Source organism: Numenius arquata, chromosome 4, assembly GCF_964106895.1.
Source record: "Numenius arquata chromosome 4, bNumArq3.hap1.1, whole genome shotgun sequence".
Taxonomy (NCBI): domain Eukaryota; kingdom Metazoa; phylum Chordata; class Aves; order Charadriiformes; family Scolopacidae; genus Numenius; species Numenius arquata.
Window position 1 is genome coordinate 23,835,373 of NC_133579.1, and position 25,372 is coordinate 23,860,744.

Consider the following 25,372-nt stretch of genomic DNA (forward strand, 5'->3'; position numbering starts at 1 on the left):
AAAGCTTAGCTAAGAGGAAAGCCCAAATGAATAGTAATTAAGACCTAAATATACTAAAATGATTTGCACCAAGATCCAGCTTAACTTTTGCCTAGATCTGTGATTAGACAGTTAAAATGCACAGTTCCCTTTTGCTGTTTAGGCTTCTGACCTTGTGTTTTTAATTGACTGCTCCAATGAACTGCTTGTAATACCAGATTGTGGCTAAATTCTTAAGTGAAATTCTCGGAGAAAAAAAGAATTGTGATTAAAAGCAGAACCAAGCTTCAAACAGCTGCTCTGGTCCCAAACTTTTCTAGAGCTGGAGGCTCCCATCTCTGGGGTTCACTCAACTTGGTAAAGACTTCAAAGTCCTGGAATTTGATTGAGGTTTACTACATTAAGTTTTTACTTATTGTCAGATGTTGTTTCTTTTACCTATAAATCCTGAGCTGTGGATACAACAAGACTTTAAACTGCTTTTGTAACTCGCTTGTCTTAGATCAGTTGTGAATCAGTCAGATTCCTCCATGTTCTGGATTTCGGTAATTGGTAAGGTACTAAAGAGCCAGCTTCTTGCATGGGAGACTGTCCAGAGTGTCACAGCCATGCCCTGTTTCTTCTGGCTGTACAACATCCCTGGGAGGAAGGGGAAGACCATAACAATCTTTGTATATCTATGGGACTTATTCTAATGCAGAAGTTGTTTTGCAGTTTTGTCAACAGAAATCTAAAGCATGTCTAGATGTATATGTTGTATTTCAGAGCACATTGTCTCGAAAGTACTTTGTCTGTTCTCCAAAACCACTCCAGTTTGGCAAAACAGAAAAAAATTAATCTCACAGACCCTCCAACTTCAGTCTGCAAATATGAAGTCATGCAAAAGAGACTTCTCTGCAGGAATTAAAAGTAGGTAACCAAAATTGGATTTATATTGGCAAGTTAATTAAAAACCCAGCAAGCCCAGGGGGCACCTGGGGTACTTGTCTCATAACAGCGATATTGATGTAATGCCTCTAGAAATAAGAGATGCCCTCATCTCAGTAGGCTACAGACCTGCAATGAGGCTCTTTTGGCTCCTCTCTGTACTAGTCCACCACTTCTTTCTTTGCAAACTTAATTTTACAGGGCTCTAAAGCTATCAAATGTATGCACAGGAATGAGGGATGTAGCTTGCTTTAGTGTTACTTCGTTTTCTGTTTCTTCTGCCTCATTTCCCTTGTGAAGCCTTTAGACTACTTTGCCAGAGAAAGGTTTATGCAGCATACCAGAAAACACAGAACGTGGCTCTTGAATGAAAGCACTTCATAGACATTTGGAGTCAGGGTTTTCAAAGGGGATGAGGACAGATTTTGGTGCGCTCAATACCCAGCAGCTCCTGTTGTGACACTGAGGACAAATCTTCAAAAGAGCTGTTATTCTGATTACTACACAAGGGGCTTGAGATGTTTGGAGAATTTAGCCTTAATTGGGTGTCAGAATGAAAATTAATGGTGGAAACATAAAATCTCATTACATATTGAAAAGCAGGTGATCTTATATGCATGATGGAGACTGCTGCTGTATAGTACGAAACTGCTAATTGGCATTAAATGTTAATGGGATTAATTCTGCTTCTGTGGGTGCGTTTCTTATAAAACCCCATGTTGTACACCATCACATTTCATTAGTCCAAACAGATTATAGGTCAGTCGATGAGCACCTGCAGTCACTTCCCTGCATCTAGCATAGTTTTGCTGATGAATCAAATGGCTTGGAAAAAGTAGACCATAGTTGTTTTTTTTTAAAGAAAAAAGGCACTGTGCTATGTCTGATTAGTGATTACAAAAGTGGGTAAGGTGGGTTCAGTGATGCCAAAAATCTGATGAGCATATGAAATCAGCTTAGTTGTCTGCATAATATTTTATACATACTGTCATTGAAAAAAGCCCATGATAATTATTTAGATTTTTGCATACATCTGTTTACTTGACTTGTCTACAAAGCAGTCCCCATGTAGGTACTTCATTAAACACCAGATAAGAGGAATTGCAGGAAGCCTCCACTTGGGAAAATAAATAAAAAATAAAATCATTAGACTCTCATGTAAGAATCAAGACAGCTAATTTGAGTTAGGCCTTCCCAAGGAAGCTAACGCATTCATGAGAGCCAGGTGATTAAATGTTGAGTTTGTTGAATGAACTTTCCCATTTTTCTGCTCATGCTCTGTCTGCAAATCAAGTATAATTTTCCTAAAAGTCTTTTCAGAATAACTTGTCAAATACAGTTTCTGGCTACTCCCTCGTTTTCGAGAGGCTCACTGGGAATATTTGATTTAAATTTTGGATAAATAAATCATGTAACATATTTCTGTTTATTAATTCAATGACTGCAAAAACAGTGGGATACCTTTTGTTTTGCTGATCTAGAATGAATCTTTAAAAAGTGTTTTTCAATATTTTACATAAAAATAACAGGTTTTGCAGGTCTCCAGAGAATTTGCAGAAAGTAAATGCCAAAACTAAGATAAAAAAAAACCTTAGAGATTTGAATAAGTATACATGCTGTCTTTCAGTACTTTCCAAGATCAGATGTCAGCTCTGGGCTGGACTTTTAATCTAACTCCATTCTTGGCTCCTAGCTAGCACAAGAGCACAGACAACATTTTCAATATGACCATGACATTCTCAACAAGACGTGGATGGGGGTTTGCTCTTTGATCCCATCTGCAAGAGGGAAGGAAGGTCTCCTACCTGGCATTTGTGCCTTCAGTACCAGGCAGGGTGCTGCTGCAAAGCTAACCTGTGTGCAGCCACCTGGGATTGAGCAGAAATGGGAGCTACAGACTAGTGAAACACCTTAGCAGAGATACTCAGCTCAAAACCCCACTTTTTTTCTTTCCAAAGTAATTTTATCTGATAATACAAAAGCATTGAAAATTAATCCCTTTTCTTGGTATGTAGTTTACAAATATTTGAGGCTTGATGCTGAGCAATGACTGTATGTATGAGAGATCCATCTACCCAACAAACCTCAGGAATGATACTCTAGCTTTGGTTTACAGTATCAAAACCAAAGTTATTACAGGTGTCCTCAGTCCAGAAAGATACTTAGTGCCCTTTTCAGAGTGACTTAAGTATCTTTGGCTTTCATGGGTGCTTCAGGACTAGGCCTAACAAGAAGTAGAATCATAGAATTGCAGAATCATAGGATCATTTAGGTTGGAAAAAACCCTTAAGATCACCAACTCCAACTGTAAACCTAACACTGCCGATTCCATCACTAAACTGTGTCCCTAAGCACCACGTCTACACATCTTTTAAATACCTCCAGGAACAGTGATTCAGCCACTTCCCTGGGCAGGCTGTAGACAGAGAAGGCATTGCTATTCTTAGTTTTCTCATGCAAAAGTTAGCCCAGGTGCTTTCTCTTCCATGCAGTGGGTGTGCAGGCATTTCTCCTCCTGAAAATGAAACTGCAGGCTAAAGCATTTCGTGTGCTTTGTTGCGGCAGGCAAGTGAAAATCGGAAGCTCCTGAACGCTCTGAAGGGTTTGCTGGATGACTTCCGCTCGGAGCTGCGGGACGAGGAGCGTGAGCGCCAGGGGCTGCAGCAGCAGTACGCCCTGCACAAGGCAGCCTGGGAGGTGGAAATGACTGAACTGAAGTGTCACCTCGAACAGGTAACGTCCCCCGCGTCCAACACCGGTAAAGAATGGCTGAGGTGCTTTGTGAAACAGGAAATCTATGATAGCCAGGAAAGGGGCTATATTTATTCATTTTACCCTGGTGGCTGAAAGACCCCCTGAAGCCCGAGCAAAGCTTTGCCTCTTGAGTTGCCTCTTGGATTCCAGTTGTCCCAGCACGAGCGCTCAAGTAGTAGGTACTGTATAACATCAGTGAGGTCAAAGGAACTGAACCTCTTCTTGCTGTATTTTGTCAGAAGAGCTGGCTGGTAATGTATCAGCTGCGGTAATGAGACATGCGGGTGTCTGTATTTATTGGCATTTACAGAAGAGAAAAATGTCTTGGTGTTGGCGTGCTCACAATTAGCTCGTCACTGTACCGTGGCACATAACAACTGCAGTACTTGATGCGTAGGAGAGAAAAGAGTGATATAAAAATACTGAAGTGATAGATCAATATGTTAATATGAAACCAGCTATTCAAAGTTACTGGTTAGTGATGAATGGTGCCCTACTGAAGAGAAAGCTCTAGCTACCCGCCACAGGATACTGTTAGAAGTATGTATATAAAATCTGGTGCCAGGTGCTTCAGTGTCATAGACAGCTGTTCACAGAAGATGTACTGTTTCTGAAGCAATATGAAAACAAATCAGCAAAAAACCCACAAGGATTCATTTCCAAAGCTGATGGCGTAAAAGATCTAATTTTCAGCATTGAGAAGGGGAGCGGAAGGAGAATTAGTACATTCAGGTCTTGAGAGAAAGATTGATAATAGTAGAGCTTCTCCGCAGAAGACAAATATTAAAAAAATGGTCACTGCCAGGATGGTGGTACATTTAGGAGAATTTACTGAACATTGGAAACTCACTCTGACGCACAGAGCTGAGATGCGAGCACTGCTTTTCCGGCTCAGGTACTGTAAGCTGCTTTCCCAGAATGAAGGAAGAAGCTTTCTTTTTAGCCAAGTTTTCTCTCAGTGGATTCAGATTCTCAGTTCAGCTGCTGCTCAGTGCACACACATTTCCAGACAATGCATCACTTGAAAAAGGAAACCAAATCAATTCCCATTTTTCTCCTCCCAAACTAAAACCTAGGTCACAGATTTACCTTTAACTGGAGATAGCAACAAAGAACAAAATTTAGAGTTAATCTGGCAACAAACTGCCAATTTAGAGCTTGCATGCTCTGCCTTCGCATGGGAAATAAACTCACAGGCTGGTGTTTGGCACTAGGATGGTGCTGCCAGCCTTGCCCAGGGAGAAGAAAGATTTGCACCCTTCCTTCTGGGGGCCTTATCAGGCTCTTTGCTACCTCCACTGCTCCACTGGTAACAACACATAACATGTGGTAATTCCTAAGCCATGGGTGTTACTCTTTACCTTTTTTCATGCAAGTGAAAAGAATGAAACTAGTCAATATTTTAGACATAAAAACCAACACTTCTATTTCACAGCAAAAGCAGGTCCCTAATGCAGTAGCAAAAAGACAGCACATCAATCATTAGAATGTCAATTAGGATAGGGAAAACAATGTAACTGAGGTCTGGTGTATGTGCTCATGATTACAAGGAGGGAATTAAAACACAAAATATAAAAATAATACTATAATAAGCCTGAAATAGAAATCATATAAACGTAAATTTAACTCAAACTAATGTTAAAGATTCAAAATATGGGATGTTTTCACTATAGGTCCGATTTCAGGATCAAAATGGGAGGAGCTAGTGAACAACATGTAAAATTTCAGCATTACATATAGTCTTGTTAATATCCTTTGTTATTCTGTGCCCAATATGTAGCATAACAACAATTTTAACTAAATAGCCAAGTCTGTCAGGTTGGTGTGGGTAGGAGGACCTCTCATGATGTCATTTTGTTGTTTTGATTGGTAGTGATGAAGCAGTGGGCTATGCAGCGCTCCTACCATAGGTTTTGTATAGAGCTGCCAACCCCCTGAGAAGCCCACAGAGAATCAAGGCCTTTCTAGTCTCCACTGTTGTCTTCACTGCTGCTGTTTCCCGCTATTTTTTTGTGAAGCAGTAGGTCAATTAACAAGAGCATTTTCCTCAAAAGAGTCAACTCCTAATTAATAGTCACTGGCAGTGGTTTTGCATTTTGATGCTTCAACTGGCTGTATAGGAAAGAAAGGGAAAAAGGAAAGAAAACTCTCTTGATACAAAAGCACTGCATATCAGAGGTGACAATGTGCTGTTGCCTGCTGCTTTGGAGCCTTAGCACTGCATATATCATTAAAAATTAAAGTCCTGCCTGTCAGAAATGCATGTACATCTTATTTGGCAGAAGGATCCTCAGGCATTGTTTTTAAGATAAGAAATAATGAGATTGCTCCCAAGTATGGGATTGTGATAATGCTGAGCCAATCCCAGTAATTCTCAGCCTCCAGCTGGACAAGTGAAAAATCTTAGTATTCTGGGAACTGAGAAAAGTTTGGAAGAAGGAGGGAGTTAGTATGAGAGGCCAAATCCTGTGTATGCTTTGAGAACTTACATGTAAGGACACAGACACTCACTAGGTCTCTGACCAATGGTCCGGCTTCAGGATGTCTGGGGGGAATATAAGATGTGGTGCACATGAAGAGGCATCTGGCCACCTGTAGCAATTAGCAGGTTTAGGAAAGTCACGCCTAGACTTTCATGCTAAGGAGCCACCAACGGACTTTTCCTCCATGATTTGGGCTGTTTTGCCAAAACAGAGGCAGGACTCCCTCGTGCCAGAAGCATTGTTCTGCCTTCCATAGAATCATAGAATGGTTTGGGTTGGAAGAGACCTTAAAAATCATCAAGTTCCAACTCCCCCACCATGGGCAGAGACACCTCCTACTAGATCAGGTTGCTCAAAGCCCTATCCAACCTGGCCTTGAACACTTCCAGGGATGGTGCATCTACAACTTCCCTGAGGCACCAATAACTGGCTTCTGAGTCTAAAGACACTGCCTCTGACTGAAGAAGGTTTTAGGTCCCAAATCACTGAACACCAGGAAAGTACTCTGAAGGCATATCACTGTATAATTCCCTTTGTTTTGATCTTATCTTTGTACTTATAGACTTCCTGTATTCTTTTCAATTGGGGCAAGAGCCATGGCTCTGGTCTAGGCGAGTCCATGGTCCAGCACAGGATGACTTACTGTATTTTGGCAGCTTGGGCATGGCAGTCTAACAGCAGCCATACATTCTTGGGGTATCGCTCTTCTGGAGAATATTCTTACTTCCCACTACTACCTCTGTCAGCTTTCCTGCCTTTCGCAGGCACCACTGCCTGTCTTGTTTGCTAACTGAAAGGCTGAGAATTTGCCCAGTGCTGGTGAAGAACCCAGTGGTGTAAGGGGAGAGGGAGAATGAGTCTTGCTGAGGTTCAACATCTTGCTGCTATTTTGAGATTCAAAAAAAATGGAAGAAGGAATTTGCTTTACAGGGTAATCACACAAACTGCATTTATTGCAACTGAGCATTTGTTTGTTTTATAGGTTGCCTTTGGCATTTTTATGTTTCGTACCAGCTAAAGAATTTATCACAGGCATTGGTGTGGTTTTGCAACTTAGCATGCTAGCCATAGCTACCGCTGTATGTGGCATTATTCCCCAGGAGGCAGCTGATTTGTAAGGTTGAGTCTGCACTCCAGCCTCATTGGATTTGATCCAGATGCTCCAGCAACCTCCCCTAAGAGCTCCTGTTGCAAGATGAGAGACGTCTATGGGGGCATCTAAGGTCCTTGAAAGATGACATATATATCACAAAGAACAAGTCCTAAATAGCCCTCTGTCAGGATTAGGTGTGAGGAAACTGTACAGAGGTTACTTCATTAGTCTTTTATTATTTTGGCTGACCTGACCTCTGCAGTGACATTCCTGAAATTCAAGATTATTTAGCGTCACAGCTACTTAGCAAACCCAGCAGGAACTTGCAAGAGCGACCCAGGGCCGGGGACACAGACTAATACAATTAAAGCAAACAACCCTAAAAGAATGTGTGCCACATTGCTGACCCTGGCTGCAGCACCAACTTTGACTCCTGCAGCACCATGAAATGGAGCTGGGGACTTGGGGATGCTCTGGATGAGCAGAGGAAAGATGTAGCAAAGGGCAAGAGGCCATTACCTGAAGTTAGCAGTGAGTTTGGAAACTAGCAGTGATATTTTTACATATTGCTGAACTAACATGTGGGCCGTCAACATGCTGGGGTAGTGGGTAGGAAGGCAGCAAAGCTTTCTGGCTTTCTTGAGGAGCCACGCCGCCCAGGATGGTGTCTCCCGTCATGGATCTACAGCGCAGAGGTGTCTCTCCTGCTATGTTCTGTATTTCTGCCCCAGGGCACCACTTGTCTGCCACCAAGCCACGCAGTTGCGTGCAGGACAGCCTCTCACACATCGCTGCAGGTCCCACAAATGTACACTCCAGAAATAGGATAAGTGTGAGAAAGATAGCATCATGTCAACTTTGTTAAAATAAGATGCTGCTTTTTTATAATTGATTTTTTTGGTTGGTTGGTTGAAAACAACGGGACTTTGGAAATTAGTGGTAGAGAACATGGGTGTTTTAAGATTTCCCTGTCAATGCAAGTGGCTGTAACAGGGTGTTTTCTGCAGCTCAGTACAATTTTTAATGACTCAAGCAAGGCCTCTCAGCCATTTATTTGTGGAGGCTGTTCCAGACAGTAGTAAGCCTCACTCCTGAATCTAGTCTGAACTTCCCTTTGCTCAGAAAGTTTGGGCTTATTTTCCGCACAGAGCAAGATGAAGATGTTGTCCTTCTCTATTGGTAAAGGAGCATGTTTTCCAGCAGACCTGCTGCCTCTCCTTTTTGAGGACAACTTTAACTTCAGAGGCAGAAATGAATTTCTGCTGCTTTTCACTTCAGTTCACCTGCAGAGCCAGAGGATGGAGATGTATCCTATTCTGAGTCACTCACACATCTGAGCTGTCAACAAAAGGTCAGGCTTCAGGGATAAATTCTTCACTTGCTTGAATTTACACAAAACTATTGAGCACTTTTTTTCACTCTGACAACAGTCCAGCAGTGGCCCAGGTTGGCCAGAGAGGTTGTGCAATCCCTGTCCTTGGACGTTTGTCAAGATCCAACTCAAAACAACCCAATCTGATCTCGGAGGCAACCCTGCTGGAAGCAGGGGATTGACCTCCTCACACCCCATCGAGCCTGCATTTTCCTATGAATATATTACCTTGAGCCAGCTCTTCTGCTCTGATCGAGCTGAGCCCTGAGCATGAAGTGAAGGAGAAGGGAGGGAAGCTAACTAAGTTAGCATCAGCTAACTGCCCGAGAAATCAGACACCAGAACCTGCAGAGATGAGGGGATGATCTTGGTACATCTCCTCCTGCTGCTAACACCCTCTTTTGTTGGAAGGTGGGAGGAGCTGTACAATAGGTCCGTTGCTGAGGGTTGCTCTGGGAAAAGTCTCTTCAGAAGATGAACACACTCTCTTTAGGTTTTGGGTGTACTGAGTGAGAGAACAAAAGCAGAGCAGTGGCTGAGGGCATTGTCTCAGAGATGATGATGAAGTTGGCATTTATCTCCATGTTTTCTTCATTGCCGGTGCCCACACTCCCATCAGAAAGATCATAAATAATGCCTTAATAGCATGAGCTGGTAGAGCTTGAGAAATTATTCAGTATGGTTTCGCTGTCTTGATTCTAAAACTTTTTTCAAGTTGAACATATTTGATCATTTATTGAAATCTTAAGATCTAAGAATTGCCATAATTTTGCCATTACCTTTGTGGAGTTAGATCTTTAACTCAACTTCATTGTCTGACACAGGCTTTTACCACAGAAAGTTTAATGTCCTAGTAATGTTTTACTTTAATGCCAGCTGGAAGGGAAGAGTGAGAACACCTCGGGAGAAACGGGCCTCATGTCTGATGCAAAGGGAGCTTTTAAAAGGGAAAGAGAGGAGCACAAGAAGCTTCTGGCTGAGAGTCATGGTGTGGTGATGGACCTCCGCTGGCAAATCCAGCACAGTGAGAAGAACTGGAACCGGGAAAAGGTGGAGCTCCTGGACAAGCTTGATAGAGACCGGCGAGAATGGGAGCGTCAAAAGAAGGAGCTACTCAGGCGGATAGAGCAGGTAAGGAGTCATCTTGGGGCGAGCAATGGCTGACTGCAAGCAGGAGGCACTGCATCATTACTACACTCGGGACAAGGTCAAGAGACTGTATTAAGCAGCAGTACAGAACAATTTTGTTTCCTTGGCTACATGAGTGTTTCTCATACTACAAAACAATTTACATACACAAGGGAGTAAAAGGAAAATGCTCATAATCGCTATAAAAGACCACTTATGAGAAATCAACTCCAGGTTAAAGGCCATTTCCTGCCTTATTTCAATTACCTTGGACAGGCATGGTCACATTGATTCATTCTGTTTGAAAGCTTCTCTGCATCTCTTCGTACTAAAACGCTCAATCCAACATGCAGGGTTATTCAAGGTTTGATATACAGCTTCCTGCCAAAAATGTCTGTTCCTCTGTAAATTAGCCACCAAAGATGGAGCTGCTGTGACTATTCAGTCTCAACTGAATTTTTTTCTCTAGCAAAGTATCCCAGGGGGTTAACATCAGGAGTCCTGACTGATAACAAGTAAACAGCTATCAATACTAAATACTCAGAAGATACTTCTGACTTTGGTCACGTGAATTTTGTGCACACCTCTGCTGTCATTTGCAGATCTGATAACTGCATACCTGCCCCCTCGTTTTTCATGCCTGGCCATACCTTTATCTGCTTAGTATTAGAGACAAATTATACCTAGTGAATTTATTATCTGGCTGGAAGCCACACAAAAAATAAAAAGTTTAATGAGGGAGAGTTAATACACCGTTTTGACTGAACATTGTTCAGCTCTGAGTCATGCATTCCAGGAAAAGTAAGAAAAACAACTGAAATTGTGGGTCTTCAATTAACTGAGTACTTTCTGTCCTTAGGACATCAGAAATGGCATGGCACCAGATTTGTGCATGCTCTCTAGGGAGCACTACACTTGAATGAAGCACAAAGTAGCTTCACAGGTTCAGTGCATGAAAGCCTCGTGTAACTTCACGACCACTTTTTTGAATAGGGTTCATTATCTGTCTCATATCCCCATGCCTGAAGAAGCAACAAGAAGCTAAAGAAAGGACACCAGGCTGTAAATATTACGAGGGCAAGACTAAATCTCAGCTTACGCTATGGCTGTTAAACCCACAGAGAAGCACTTAGCAAAATCCTGTATTCTACAGATATTTCTAAAATCACTGCTACTGATGTAGGTCTGAGTGAGTGGTGACGAATATGAAGGTTTTACAGATCAAGAAAGGTGATTTTTGAGCTTCTAAAGTTAAAAATATCAATAAATGATATGCTGGATTTTTAAATCTCTGATTTATCTGAGGGGTTTTTTGTATACTACATGCAGCTTGTTGAGCTAGCTCTTATAATGCAGCCAAATAGCATGTCTCCTAATATAAAATAACCAAAACCTATGAGATAAGAAGGCTTGTAGCAGAGCTCTTCATCCAAATTACCTGGTTTCCAGGGTTCAGTGGCAGAAGGTGCCAAGCTCTCCATGGCTTGACTGGGCTGGTTTCTAACTGTTGAGTTTCAGTGGCCAAACTGCCTCCTGTGGATTTTTTATGCACAATGGGAATTAAATAACCCTCAGAAAATTTCCCGATATACGCAGAATGCGGACACAAACTTTTCCTCAGAGTCACTGGTACCTCTTTGGATGTTTATGCTGCTGTCCCTATGAACTGGTTTTTTTAATATTATCTCTTCAGTGTATCCTCAATAGCTTGAGGGACTTAACCTGGTTAAAGGACTGCTTTTTCTATTCCCTGGGAATGGGGGATATTAAAGGAAGCAACAGAGAAATCCCTGTTAATGTTACCTAGCCTTTAATTCCCTTTAAACGTGACATAACCTCTCAGTGTCATCTTGGGAGAGCTTACAAAATAGCTCTTAACTAGTCCAGGACTTGATTTCTTTTGTTACTATTCTGAAACCTCTAGGCTTCAACTATATGTTTACTGTACGACAGAGTTGTACACAGAATTAGCAATAGATAGGGGAAATAAAAAATGTTGTATCAAGCTAATTTCAGAGGACTAGATGATCAGAAATAGCATTTGAAATCTTGGCTACCTGCCTGCAAAACTTCATAACTCCATCTTTGCTTATAATCAAACATTTCCCTATGTGACAGGAAGCTTCCAAATATTTGCAGGCTTTTAGTTGAATATCCTCACAGATTTCAGTCATGCCCTGCTTTATATGGAAACAATTAGTGTATCTCTGAAGTCCTTCTCCCCAGGGTTTTTCTGTGTGTATTCCATGTATGGCAATACGTAGAGGATGAGAAGACTACACCAGTGTGTGTTTGAAAAACAGAGTCTAAGAGATAGCAGAAGCACATGTGCCAAATTTCATACTAATGTTTTATGCCTGTCTGCTTTCACACAGCTCCTGAATAATACATATATGATAAGGGGGAAGCTCACACCAATGCATAAAATATATAATATACCGTACTCTGGATGGTTATGGGAGTACTGCTTGCATATAAAAAACATGATGACCTACTTTTTTCCGAGCTCAAAGTTGTGGGTTTTTTCTTTTTAAGTGCACTGTCACTTTGTTTCCCCTTAGAGAATCTCTCTCCCATGTGCTCCTAAAGCTAATTGTGCACAGAGTGCACTGGTGAATATTTAAACCCACAAAATCACCTGTATGAAAAGTTGTGTGTTTATACCTTTAGCTCAAAGAACTCAAAATCATTAGTCACTCTTGAACATTTAGGCCAGTATTTTTCACTTTAATTTTCCTGCCAGCTGTCTGAGATTCAGAGAGTGAGCCGGTATCTGCACTGTTTTCTCATAAAGGATCCCAGATCATTATCCTTATATGATCTCTGAAAATCTGGAAGGGCTTGCAATTGGAACTATGTGTACAGAAAACATGTGATTACCATGTCTCCTTGCTTTGGGTCTTGCCCATATGCTGGGAAACGTACTCCAGGATCCCTTGATATACCTTCTAGCCCCTGCCTTTATACGATACCTTAAATTAGCTGCTTTTAATAAACCTGTTTCAGATTTTGTGTATCGTGAGCAAAACACTGAAGACACATTCCCGTTTTTGTAGATCTGAATCAAGCGAAAATCTCACTGATTTCAGCCCAAGTGCAAATTTAATCACTTGGGATGTAAAATGTTTTGATCTACATTAGGCGATACAATGTCTGTTTATTTTTCCAAACACATGCAACAAAATTAAAATACTATATTTTCTAGGTCCTAGGGAATGACTAGTATTTGCAGCTTATTGTCACTAATCTTAGTACGCTGCTCTAGCAAAACATCAGTTACTTATCAGATTCCTGTTGTCATTCACCATGTTTGAAAATATCACTTATTTCATCTCTCCCATTGTATTTGTGATTAAAGGAGAAGTTGATCACATAATCTAATTTTCAGATTGGCAATTTCACTAGTGGTTCACCCACTCTTCACCCAGCTTTTGCAAAGTATAGAGTTAATAGCTTTGATGGCCCTTCTATAAATATGCATTTTTTTCAAACATGCTTTGCATGCCTAATTCCTCCCTTTGACAATGCTGTTCTGTACAAATAGTCAACTTTCTAGCCATGCATTAGAGCTAGACCATCTATAAAACAAAGCTTTTGTCTTTTGTTAAGGGGAATTTTCCACCTCTGGAAGCAAGTGATGTACATAATAGTGCAACCTTTTTATTGCTGACCAGAAGAAAAATGTATTTGTTTTGATGAGACTCCAAGTCGCTCACCCCTCCTTGAGCTTCTACTTGTATTGCTTTAGGATCTCATATCAAGACTGCTTTCAAATAATAGTCAGTGTTGGTTTGTTTCCTTAAAAATCAGATTAGAAACAGATGCATTATTTTGTGTATATGTACACAGTATGTATATATGTATACATATATATAAAAACAAGCAAAACTATACATATGCACATTTAATCACCCAAAATCCCATGAGTAATAGCATCAAAGTCCTAGAGACATCTGCCTTTGTGGAAAGACCAGTACAGCAAAGCCAGCATCCCTGGAGCCACGCGGTGATCTCATGGTGTCTCTCCAGGGCACGGATGCCTCACTCCTGGGGAAGGATGAGTTCTGCAGACTGCGATACACTACATAAGTAATTGCTGTTCCTTTTAACTTGCCTTGTCTCCAGCTTCAGAAAGAAGTGAACCCACGAAGAGGAGGTGGTTTTCTGTGTGACCAGAAGGAGAATAACCTTCGTCCATTTACGACCCAGGGGAACCTTCATGTGCCTCGTCCGATGGGGTCAAGATCCTACTCTGATTCAGATGCCATTCAGTTTGACGATCGGTCACTGTCTAAGCTGAAGGAGAGCGATCGGTGCAGTGCCACAGAAAACCTCTTTCTGGAGTCACTGTCCCTTGATTCCCCCGATGAGTCTGATGAGCACCGGTCTCGGCAGCTGGAGCGGGAGAAATTCTTGACCGGATTAACAGAAGTATGTGCTCTTTTGCCTTTCATCAAGCTGGTGTGTTATCTCTTATGTCAGAATCGGTACAGCGTCCGTGCTATAGGAAGTGAGATATTGTGTCACAGGCACCATTTGCAGTTACCCAGTAGTGAATTTGGTATGGACAAGATTTCATTCCTTGCTATGAACTGATTAGACCAGTGTCAATCACCTGAGAGACTAGAAGCCAGCCTAAAGGTCCCAAAGATTCCCTCGCCTTGTGGCCATTCGTATGATGTATGATAACTATATTTGACACAACATATTGGTTCAGAAGGTCTTAAATCTCTTCTAGTTATAAGTAGATAGATATATATATGAAGAAACGTGGGCTATATTTTGTTAGTAAAGCAGTAAGTGCTGCAGAGAGGCATTTCTGGTTGTTCCATTATGGTTGCCTTCTAAATAGATCAGCATGAGTAAGTAAGATGAGATGTTAAAAAAATGAAGTTATTCTTCATCAGCAAAGTACCTACCCTGAGGTCAAACCATAAAGCTATAAAGATGTAAAACACAGTGCTAAGAGATGCCATTGGGCTGTAGTGAATGTAGTCTGTGTCCTGCTAAAATCTGCACCACTTCAGGCTTACTTTCACCAGTTCCAGGTCTTCACAGTTTTGTTTGTATTGTTACTGAATGAAACCCAGGGTCCCCGTTCCCATATGCTGGTACAAAGTAGCCTGTGAACTGGCATATGATATTAGTGGCACTGAGGATGTTCACACTAACCATGACTATACACTTTGGTTCCTGTGAAATTAAAAACACGTTACAACTTCAAAACGCTAATATCTATTTTATTTTCTATTGTTCCTTGAATGTTAGCGGCTGTTACAAAACAAGAAGCATGCGGAGACTGCCAGAAGTGAAAATTATTAAGCAGGCAGCACATTGCTTAATGCAAGTTTTGAGTACTTTCTTCTTGCCTGAAAGTTCAGATTTGTGCACATAAGTTAGACATTTGGCTTGTGCTCTGAGCACATAAATACCGGGTGGGTGTACATATTGGAGCAAATAGGGAAGCAGAAGCTTCCCAGTCAAAGATGTGTCTCTGAACTCTAGCTTGAAAATTTGACCACTATGGAAAACAGTTTGTCAACAGGTCAGACCTCAAGCACCCTGCAGGACAAGGTTCACTGGTGTGCCTTGACTTGAACGTGTGCGCCTGTGAGAATTTGACCCAATCATTTCCTTGAGATTTATACTGTTGTTACTGAGCTAACAAATTGGGAAATCAAGATCTTTGAGAGGAAGAAGAGAAAAAAAAATTGAGAGAGGCAAGAAATGCAACTGCCCTTCTTACATTTTAAGTAGCTGTAGGTGCCTGTGTTCCAGTTAGATTTTCTTCCCTCAGTGCTATAAATGTGCAGCTGGTAGTGTGGGTAGATCAGATTTACTCTGCAGTAAATCCACTGAAGCCACCAACATTATTCTAGATTTACACCAGAGTGAATGCAAGGATGATCAGTTTACTCCTTTTTTTTCTCCTGACTCTGGATAAATACCAGAAAGGTATTTGCTGAGTTAAGTGGTGCTCTTTTTGAATAGTCACAATTTGAAATACACTTCCATATTAGTAATGTTCTTGACTTCATGAAGTCAAATAAAAGAAATAGGCACTAATACTCTTTTTTTCCTGATTATATTTTGTATTCCTTATAGTTTATTAGAAATAGAAGCAAACAGTTAAAATAATAACTGTAGGCCAATTGCTTCAGAAGTATCTATTAAAAAAAAAAACAAACTCATGGGAATTGTCACAGAGAAATAATTGCCATAAAAACATCTAAATGCCTGTAGCAAGCTGTAGGTATTCCCCCTATGAAACAAGTAATAGTCTTCCCACACATTTAATATAGCTAGCTTAATGAGTTTCAACTGGTGCCATTTGTTGGTTCCTAGAGAACATATGATGAAATCTTATGTCAAAAGACCCTGGTTTATCTCTTATTTCAGCACAGCTAGGTCTCTGGCATAAAGCAGACTACATCCACAGAACAAATTCACTCACAAATATATGGTCCAAACCAATATAGTGTACACGTGGAAAAAAGCCATTTGCAGCTTACCTCCATTTATGATTGCATGGGACTATCGAAGTTCAAGGCTGGTGTAGATTTGGTATATGGGCTTTCCCTGTACAGTCTGTCGTCCTGATGGGATTGCCCAGTCTGCTGTCTGTGTACCAAGGGAAGAATATTCCCACTCAGAATTTAAGATTTTTTATCAGAGGGAAAATCAGCCACTTTTTAAAGACAGATATACCTGGTGCAACTAACGGGAAGTGCATGACAAAATACTCACAAGCTAATGCCGCCAACAGGTTCAAAAATAACATCCTCTTTGTTTCTGTTTTACTTCAGGAGGAAGAAACACACAAAGGAAATCTTCAAAGGTGAGTAAAACTTAAAGGGAAAAATCAGCAAATACTCAGCTGCCAGAGCCTATAGCTCTCTGGCACCCAAACCACAGACCCAGGGCATAGCCATGCCATCTCCTACGCAGCCTGAGAGCCAGATTAATGGATTTACCCAGGGATTAATTTGTCTCGATATGCTTCTGTTCTACTCTGATTAACTTGGGCCACATTCAGCTGTGGTGCACAAAGATCAAACTGTACGAAAGCGCATGAAGCTGCAGCTTACACTGAAGGCTACGCTTGCCTTAGCAAGTACTGCAGACCTAGAGACATCAATATATAGAAGGAAACAGTTGGTTCTGAGGACCTGACATGCCCCTGCATGTCAGGAATATTTTGCTTTGCACTAGTTCTGGTCTGACCCCATGGGTTGGATACCCATCTAACCCTGGAGTGCATTGGTTGTGCTTCTGGAGAGCATCTTCCAGCTCACTTTCATCCCAAAGGACCCCAGCCCATGCTCTCTGAGATTGCCCCCGATGCAAACCGGAGCATCTGAATAGGAGATCCACTTCAAAACCACACTCCTGATCTCACCTAACTCAGAATCACAGAATCACCTAGGTTGGAAGGGACCCTTTAAGATCATCTAGTCCAACCAATGAAAAAAAAAAAACCAAACCAAACAAACAAACAAAAAAAACCACACACACCCCCCACACCACACACAACCCACACACACACCACCACACCACCCAACACTAATCCATATCCCCGAGCACCATGTCAACTCCTCTCTTGAATACCTCCAGGGATGGTGCCTCAACCATCTCCCTGGGCAGCCCATTCCAATGCCTGATAACCCTTTTAGTAAAGAAATATTTCCTAATATCTAACCTGAACTTCCCCTGGCGTAACTTGAGGCCATTACCCCTTGTCCTATCATCTGTAATTTGGGAGAAGAGACCGACCCCCGCCTTTCTACAGCCTCCTTTCAGGTAGTTGTAGAGAGCGATAAGGTCTCCCCTCAGTCTCCTCTTCCCCAGACTGAACAACCCCAGCTCCCTCAGCCTCTCCTCATAAGACTTGTGCTCCAGACCCCTCACCAGCTTCGTTGCCCTTCTCTGGACCTGCTCCAGCACCTCAGCACCTCTCTGGACCACACTCCAGCACTCCAACTCCCTAACCTAGATGCATCCTATCAGCAGCTAGTGCTCTTGATTAAAAACTCACAGTGTTTTTTTTGTACAGATTTTACTGTATCCTCCAGATCACTGCTTGCTAAATCTTCACCCAGCTTGAGTTACCTCATTGAGCTGACTCTGATAACTACTCTCGTTTGCATTTTTAAGTAGTCCCATTCACAAAGCTTCTTTTTTTGTTTGATTTTTTTCTTAAAAAGAAGCAGTAGGACAGCTCAGCTGAATGCTTGTGATTTGTACAAACTAGTGAAATGAGGGAAAGCCAAGAATCCAGAATTATCATGTAGCGATTCCCTTTGGTTGGATTTTATCACCAGCTGAACTCGCCAAGCCAGTTCAATGTAACAGCATCTAGGCTGGAAGTCCCACATTGCTACACACCAGCTGTGCAACCTGGGTGATCTCAGGAGCGGGAGCGGGCTTGCTGATTTCCCAGCAAGTTAGAAAGACCCCTCGCTTGCTTTAAAAAGTGTGCCTTGTGTTGTCACAAACACTCATTTTCTGTGAATGGTATATTTCTGAAATGCATCCTGCTGCTCCATATTTCAGACATTTGGCAAGCAGTAATCCACGAGAAAGAAGGAAATTAAGAGCCATTGATAAACCTTTTGGTACTTTTAATGACACATCAGGAATGCTTGCGTTTTACAGCTATTTTAGAGATAATAAAAGGGAACTTTAATGAAAGAGACTGCTAAAGTGGTTTTATATATAAGCAGATAGTGAAAGTCGGGTTTCCTGAATTAGTTTGCTGATGAAAATAAATTGCTCTGTGAGAGTTTCCAAGCCTATGAGTGACACTTTTGTGTTCCCCTCCCCAGGGCGATGTCCGTTTCTTCTATGTCAGAATTCCAGCGCCTGATGGATATTTCTCCATTTCTACCAGAAAAAAACTTGCCTTCATCCAGCAGCAAAGATGACATAACCCCTCCCCTGTCTCCTGATGATCTGAAATACATCGAGGAGTTCAACAAAAATTGGGATTACAGTAACACTAGGAACCATGGTGGGGCCACCGAGAAGCCTGCAGAAGGCTGGACAGAAAGGATAGAAATTGGGAAAGCTGGGAATGATCCTGTTTCAGATCCCTTCCAGGCATCATCATGGTACCTCACCACCAGTGTCACTATGACAACTAACACCATGACCAGCCCAGAGCACTGCCAGAAGCAGCCAACGAGGAGTCACGGTGTAAACGAAAAAATGGGAGTTCGGGTCTTTCACAGCCCACCAGTTGTCCGTAGGTTTGATAACTCAGTGATAGCTGGCAGTGAAGGAAAAAACCAGGTTGAGCCGGACTTCCTGTTTTCCGTGACCAAAGCTATGGGGAATGTTGCTGAGACAAAAGGTGCTTCCTCGGATATGTTTGGAAGATGGTCTTGTGACCTAGCCAAACATCACAAGGATTTTCTGGAGAGTGGTCTTCATCCCATTGAACGTCCTATTTGCACTACTGTGGGCTTTGCCTCACCCTTGCACAGCTTGGAGATGTCCAAAAACATGAGTGATGATATGAAGGAGGTTGCTTTCTCTGTCCGCAACGCAATACGCTCTAATTCCACAGAGCCTCAGTTTAAAGATACTGCATGTCAAACCAATGGTATGAGAACAACAGGGACACAGACCACTCAGACGATCAGTGTTGGCTTGCAGACGGAAGCCCTGCGCAATATCACCAGCAGTCCACACAAGTGTCTGACACCAAAGGGGGGGTCCACGCCTGTCTCTTCACCATCCAGAAGCCTAAGAAGCAGGCAAGTGACCCCCGTCATTGAAAAGGTCCAGGCTAAGTTTGAACGCACATGCTGCTCCCCCAAATACGGCTCTCCAAAGTTACAAAGAAAAATCCTTCCCAAATCAGACCAGCCAAATAACCGGACTTTGCCTGGCACACCTCAGAAAGGATTCAGTGAGTCTGCTTGGGCTAGATCAACTACTACAAGGGAGAGTCCTGTCCACACCACCATCAATGATGGCCTCTCCAGTTTATTCAACATTATTGACCATAGCCCCATCTTTCATGAGACCTTCCAAAAATGCCCCAGGTCTAGCAGCCGGTCCAGGTCAGCAGAACCCAGACCAGAGCTGGGTCCAGTGCAGGAGCCATGTACAAATGCCCGTGGCAGATCACCCAGTCCTCTCCGGTTGGGGACAGAGACGCAAAAGGAAGAAGGGACTGAGGTGACAAGTATCAGGCAGGACTTATCTGCTCCTCCAGGGTATACACTTACAGAAAATGCTGCCAGGATCTTGAATAAGAAACTTTTGGAGCATGCCTTAAAGGAAGAGAGAAGGCTACCTTCACACAGCCCGCCAAATCTTAGCAATGACAACAGCACAGGAGAAATTGTCAAAGTAGATCCAGGGTCCATAGAGGTAATGAGTTTGTTTGTTTTTCCTCCTATAGCTAAATGCACTCTTCTTTGAACAAATGCATTATGAGATCTCTTGCAGTCCTTGTGAGCATTTACAATGAATATCCTAGTCCTGTCATAGTACCACCAGTGAGTGCCACTCATGAAACTATTGGATTAGTCACTGAAGAACTCGTTAAAGAATTGGGTTTCTATCCTGACAGCTTATCAGGCTTGAAAGCATCAGAAGAGCTTTATCCTCTACAGGATAAAGATGCCTTTACAGGATAAAAATGGTTCTCCCCTGAATGACTGGGATAAGGGTTTTCTGTCACAAAACACACAATGTGTTACAGATGCTCTAGGGACTCTAGGTTTGAGTAAATTTCTCTTTTGTGCTGGGTGAAAAGATAGACTCTTTCTCCTATGCGAGAATGGGTGTTAACAAGTTTGTGTGAAAAATAGCCTCTACAATACCCTGAGTGAAACCTTCAGGGCCTTCAGCATAACTTTTCTGGACATATTTGATTAAGTTTGGCTTGGGTCTGTGAATGTGATTAAATGGCATGACATTTGGTACTGACTGTTGCGGCCTCACAAAAAAAAAGAGAAAGAAAAAGAGAAAAAAAAGACAATCAACTAGTCTAAGCACATACACACTTAGTGTTTATGAACTCTTTATTGATATTTTGCTATTAACAGTGTAACAGCCATCATCTGTCTCAGCAGGTATGCCCAAGGAGGGGCCAGATTCTCAGGTACAGCAATGTGCTACAGCAATCAACAAAAAGAGAGGGTGTAATGACAGACAAAAGCTTTCCAGTTATCAGTATCCAAGCCTCCTTTTCTGGTGAACCTTTGTGCACATGAGAGTGTTGCCCTGAGGAGGCCTGGAGAAGCTGAATTATGCCCAGCACGTGTCATCTTTCTGGTACAGCACTTAAATGGCATGTGCCCTACTGGTTGGTGATAGTCCCCAGGGCAGGAGCCCCTCATCATCCTCTCTGCCACTAGCATCCTGATGTTTCAGTGGGCCCTGGCCACAGGGCAGCTGCTCCTCCTGAGCACCTACACACCCCAGACATCTCACCTTGGCCTCACTGGGCTGACTCCCACCACTCCTGCCTCAAATAGCCTCAAGGGAAGGTTGACACCACATTTTCTAACTCAACATTTGCCTTGAAGGGTTTGTGGGAACCTGAGAGCTGAGACTTTTGGTCTGCAGTTTGCCTTGCACTAGTGGGTGGTTCTTAATGGACAATCAGTTCCTCTTTTGTAGGTATTGCTCAGAGGACATGATTTTTTTTGCCTAACAGAGGATCCAAAGGTGAGGATATATTCCCTACATGCAGTTTAAGCAGATATAAATAGGGAAGTTTGTACATATAAAAAAGAAACCACATGCACATTATAAATAACAGTGAATGAAAGTGGGCTTTGTGCATAAACCTCATAGTGAATAGAAGTGGAAAGCAGCCTCATTTATTTGACCCTTTCTACCTATCTCTGTATTTTGTCCTTAGATTGAAATACTGGGAATGCACTACTGGTCCTTTTTAGAAAGTGTGTTGCAGTCTTAAAGCTTCAACTCAGCTTTGCCTTCAAGGCCTTCCTGGAAACTCTTGATTTCCTCCTGCATCTTTAAAATGTGTCAGCAGATTTCAAGTATAAGCAAATAGATGTCATCCCACATCATCACAAATTGCTGGTGGCAAAATACAACTAGCATCAGTACCTGAGTTTGATGCACAGAGAGATTTGGGTCAGTGCTGTTTAGCAAAAACTCATTGACCATCGGCCTGGCAGAAAATTGCTCCTTTTTGTGAATTCTCAGTATCTTTTGCCTAATTTTTTGAGTTCTGAGCCTCAGGGCTAAGACTTGTTTATTCTTGCAACTCTTACTCAGTTGTTATGACTGTTGTCTAGGTGCACAGGTTATGATCTTTGAGTGGTCCTGTCATTTCTCAGGAATATGCATTGAAAAGGAAGGTGGTGGGTGTTCACACCATGAGCTTAGCTTTTCCTAGGTGAGATGATGCTCTACAAGATGTACTTAATGGAGCATGGGTTCACTGCTGAAAATAAAACCTCAAATAATTTTAGAGTCAACAGATGCCTTGGGTTATTTATGGATTACACTGACCACACAAATTACAATGAACAAATTCCACTTAGAACATTTTGTACAAAGCCAGACGCAGCAATTCAGTGCATTATGATCTTGGAGGAGGCTGGCTGTGCTAGGAGCAGCCTTTTGTCAGTGCTGCCCCTGCCACCCTCCCGTAGATCCCTGCTCTGCTTCCCCCTCACCTGTTGGCCAAGACAAGTGACCTTCTCACCAGCGAATGCCTTCTTGTTTCTGCAATCATGGCATGGTATATTAATGACTTGCATGGAGCACCTGTTGGTGGCTTTTCTCTAATCTGAGCTTTTGAGTGGTTTAGTTACGTAATTTTGTTTTATATTCCCACTGCAAATATGAAATCTAGTTCATATATATATTTATATATTTACATACATATGTATGTGTGCATGTGAGTGTATATGCATACAGAAGAGTAATAACTTTGTATTTTCTAACTTGCCTAGAGGTGCTTACAAGCAAATTCATATCCATCCATGCAGCCTACTAGTGTCTTAATTTGCTAATTCACTAAACCACTGTCTTACTTGCATATCATGTGATTTATAAATATTACTATTAAAAATGCAGATTAGCATTACTTAACTAACAACGTAAGAGCTGTATGAATATTTTTCTTCTATAACTAGCAAGGGTGTAAATCATAGAGGTTACACAACAGTACCGGACTGGGGTCAGACCCATTTATGGAAACAGCACTGTGAAAGGACTGTCCACATGGACCCATGGAAGAGAGGGCAGCTGCTGCGCCCTCTGCTCACCAGTTGCTGCTCACTTGCCACTGAACCATTCAGCATGGGAGGGGGAATGCTCAAAAGAAGGGAAGGTGGTGTCAGAATTAAAGGGCTTTTTCTTTAGTTTGAGTCTCCCATCCAGCACTGCTGTTAAACAGGAACAAGGGAGAAGGGTGAGGGAAAGGGCTTTCATGAAACCTGAGCAACATAAGCATGAGCAACACAAAGTATCAGTCACTTTTTTGCTTATTAAAAAATTCCTAAGCGGAAATTCTCTCTTGAAATCAAATGAAGAGGAAAAAAAAAAGCTTTCTTTCTCTTTCTTAGTAATGTGGTTTTTCCCTAGCTCTAATCAAGGTTGGCAAAGGATAACAGATCTCTTTCTCTGCTGAGTAGAAATGTTTGGTTTGTTTAATGCTATGTCCACTTCTGAGACTGTGCTAGGATTGTAAAAGGTTGGTTTGTTTGCTTCCTTCTTTTCTAAATCTTCTTCTGCTAGTGGCTTATCTCTTATTTTTGATTATTAGTTTCCCTGTGATAACAGCGGTAACATGATCTGAATGGGTAGTAACATCTGGAGACTTCTTCCTTGCTGCCATGAAATCTTCACTTTAAAAAAATAATTGATTAAAACAGTTCTTTCCAACCTACTTGCTTTCTTTTTCTTTTCTGTCTGTTCTGTCCAGAACCAAACTGTCTTATTAACTACCCCCTGGGGACTCTAACCCTGCCTGCCTCACTGCTGTAAGTCCTTTCTACCTTGTTTCCAGAGCTTTTCCGAAAGCAGTCATTTCTGAACGTGTGGGTTAACGAAGGGAAATAAATGACCACAGTTCCAGAGGTATCAGCACGCATCCAACTTCCCTGTGGGGTCCTTTGTATGCCATGGTCAGGAAGTGCTCAGGATAGGAGCACATCTGCTGTGTCCTGCATGGGCTATGAAGAGGTTGCACTGAAGTTGAAATTTGTTGCTGTTGGGGCGCTTTTTGTAAACTTTAAAAATTTGGCAAAATTTAAGACCAACATAAAGATATGCAAAAATGTTGGGGAGAGATTCATATTTATAACAAACATTATTTTTTTTTACAAACACACAGCATTGGGCAGGGCTTCTGGCTGCCCCAGGGTGCATTCCCTCTGGCCATGGCAGTAGGAGGAGAGGGCTGGGGAGGGGGGTCCAAGCACCAGCCTGTAGCTGACAACCACCTTTGCTCATTAAGCTGTTCCCAGCCCACTTTTGGCCAGTGGCTGGGGTTGCCACAGCGGAGGGAGGGAAGAAGCTGTGCAGATATGAGCTGTGACCACCCACTCCTCCTCAGAGCCAGAAATCTGTTTTATTTATTTAGTAATATAGGCATAGCCATGGTGGCTGACAGCCTGGCTTAGGAAATAGCTAGAAACTAAAGCTGAAATCATCTTTCCCATTTCCAATGTCCAGGCTGAGAAGTGCTGCCCCTCCACCCGCACCCCCAGGTAACCACCAAACTAAATTACCCACAGGATATTGAATTTTTTTTAGCCATTTCTAGCTACACTGGCTACCTGTGGTAAGTGAGGAGGGGGTTTCACAAACCATTCCAGCCAGTTTCCTTTGTCATGGCTGGAGTCCCTTAGTGCACGCCAAGGAAGCCACACTGCAGGGAAGAGGTAACTGACTCAGCAGCTAGCACTGATTAAGATTCCGCTGCCAGTCACTTGTTGGCCCTGGAGCAACATCCATTGCCAGCGCAGCCCTGCATTGTGCTGGGCATGTGTACATCACAGATAAGATGAGCTTAACCCTGCCGTTTGGTAAAAGCTGACCGCCATCTGTGGGCGTGCTGGAGAGAGGCTTTTGAACTGGGAGGCAGCAGTGGAAATAAATTTTGTTATCACCATGCTGACTCTCATTTACTGCTATAAAACTAGGATAAAGCAGCCAGAAGCAAGCAGCGCTATAGAGATACCATTTTAAGCCGCTGTTTAGAAAGAGGCTAAGACAAAACCTGCAAATCTCATAGCCTCAATTCACCGTGTTGTGCTGCCTGTGCGTGTTGCTGCGCATATGGATTTCTCTTAACAAATCGGAGTCTAGTGGCAGCTTTCACAGACCATATGTTGCCCCAGGCATAATGGGATAAGGTGAAGTAAGGACACGGAGTCAATCTTCTGGTTAGCACCAATTTATATTTCAGCCTTTACTGTTGTTTTAGCAAGTGCTGTTGTGAAGTTCATGGTGCAGAGATGGGGTGGGGGGTGTGGATGCAGAGACGCAGCGGTGCAGGCTCTGTAACCCCCTGACCAGCATCTGCGATGGCTCACTGGCCTCGCTCTCTGGGAGTGCCGAGGGCAGATGAGCACAGCTCTGCCTTGAGCAGTGTGCGACTGTAGATCACACTACAGACTGTTGGCCGCATATTGC

At 42.4% G+C, this 25,372-nt stretch overlaps 1 protein-coding gene across 1 annotated transcript in view; it reads left to right on the forward strand.

Moving 5' to 3' along the window:
• Positions 1 to 25,372, forward strand: part of MTCL1 (microtubule crosslinking factor 1) — a 111,268-nt gene that overhangs the window by 83,289 nt on the left and 2,607 nt on the right. The window contains exons 11-15 of the mRNA XM_074146106.1: positions 3,472 to 3,639; positions 9,485 to 9,739; positions 13,862 to 14,167; positions 16,543 to 16,574; positions 18,562 to 20,116. Coding sequence (XP_074002207.1) covers positions 3,472 to 3,639; positions 9,485 to 9,739; positions 13,862 to 14,167; positions 16,543 to 16,574; positions 18,562 to 20,116 — 2,316 coding nt within the window. The remainder of the gene's footprint in view (positions 1 to 3,471; positions 3,640 to 9,484; positions 9,740 to 13,861; positions 14,168 to 16,542; positions 16,575 to 18,561; positions 20,117 to 25,372) is intronic.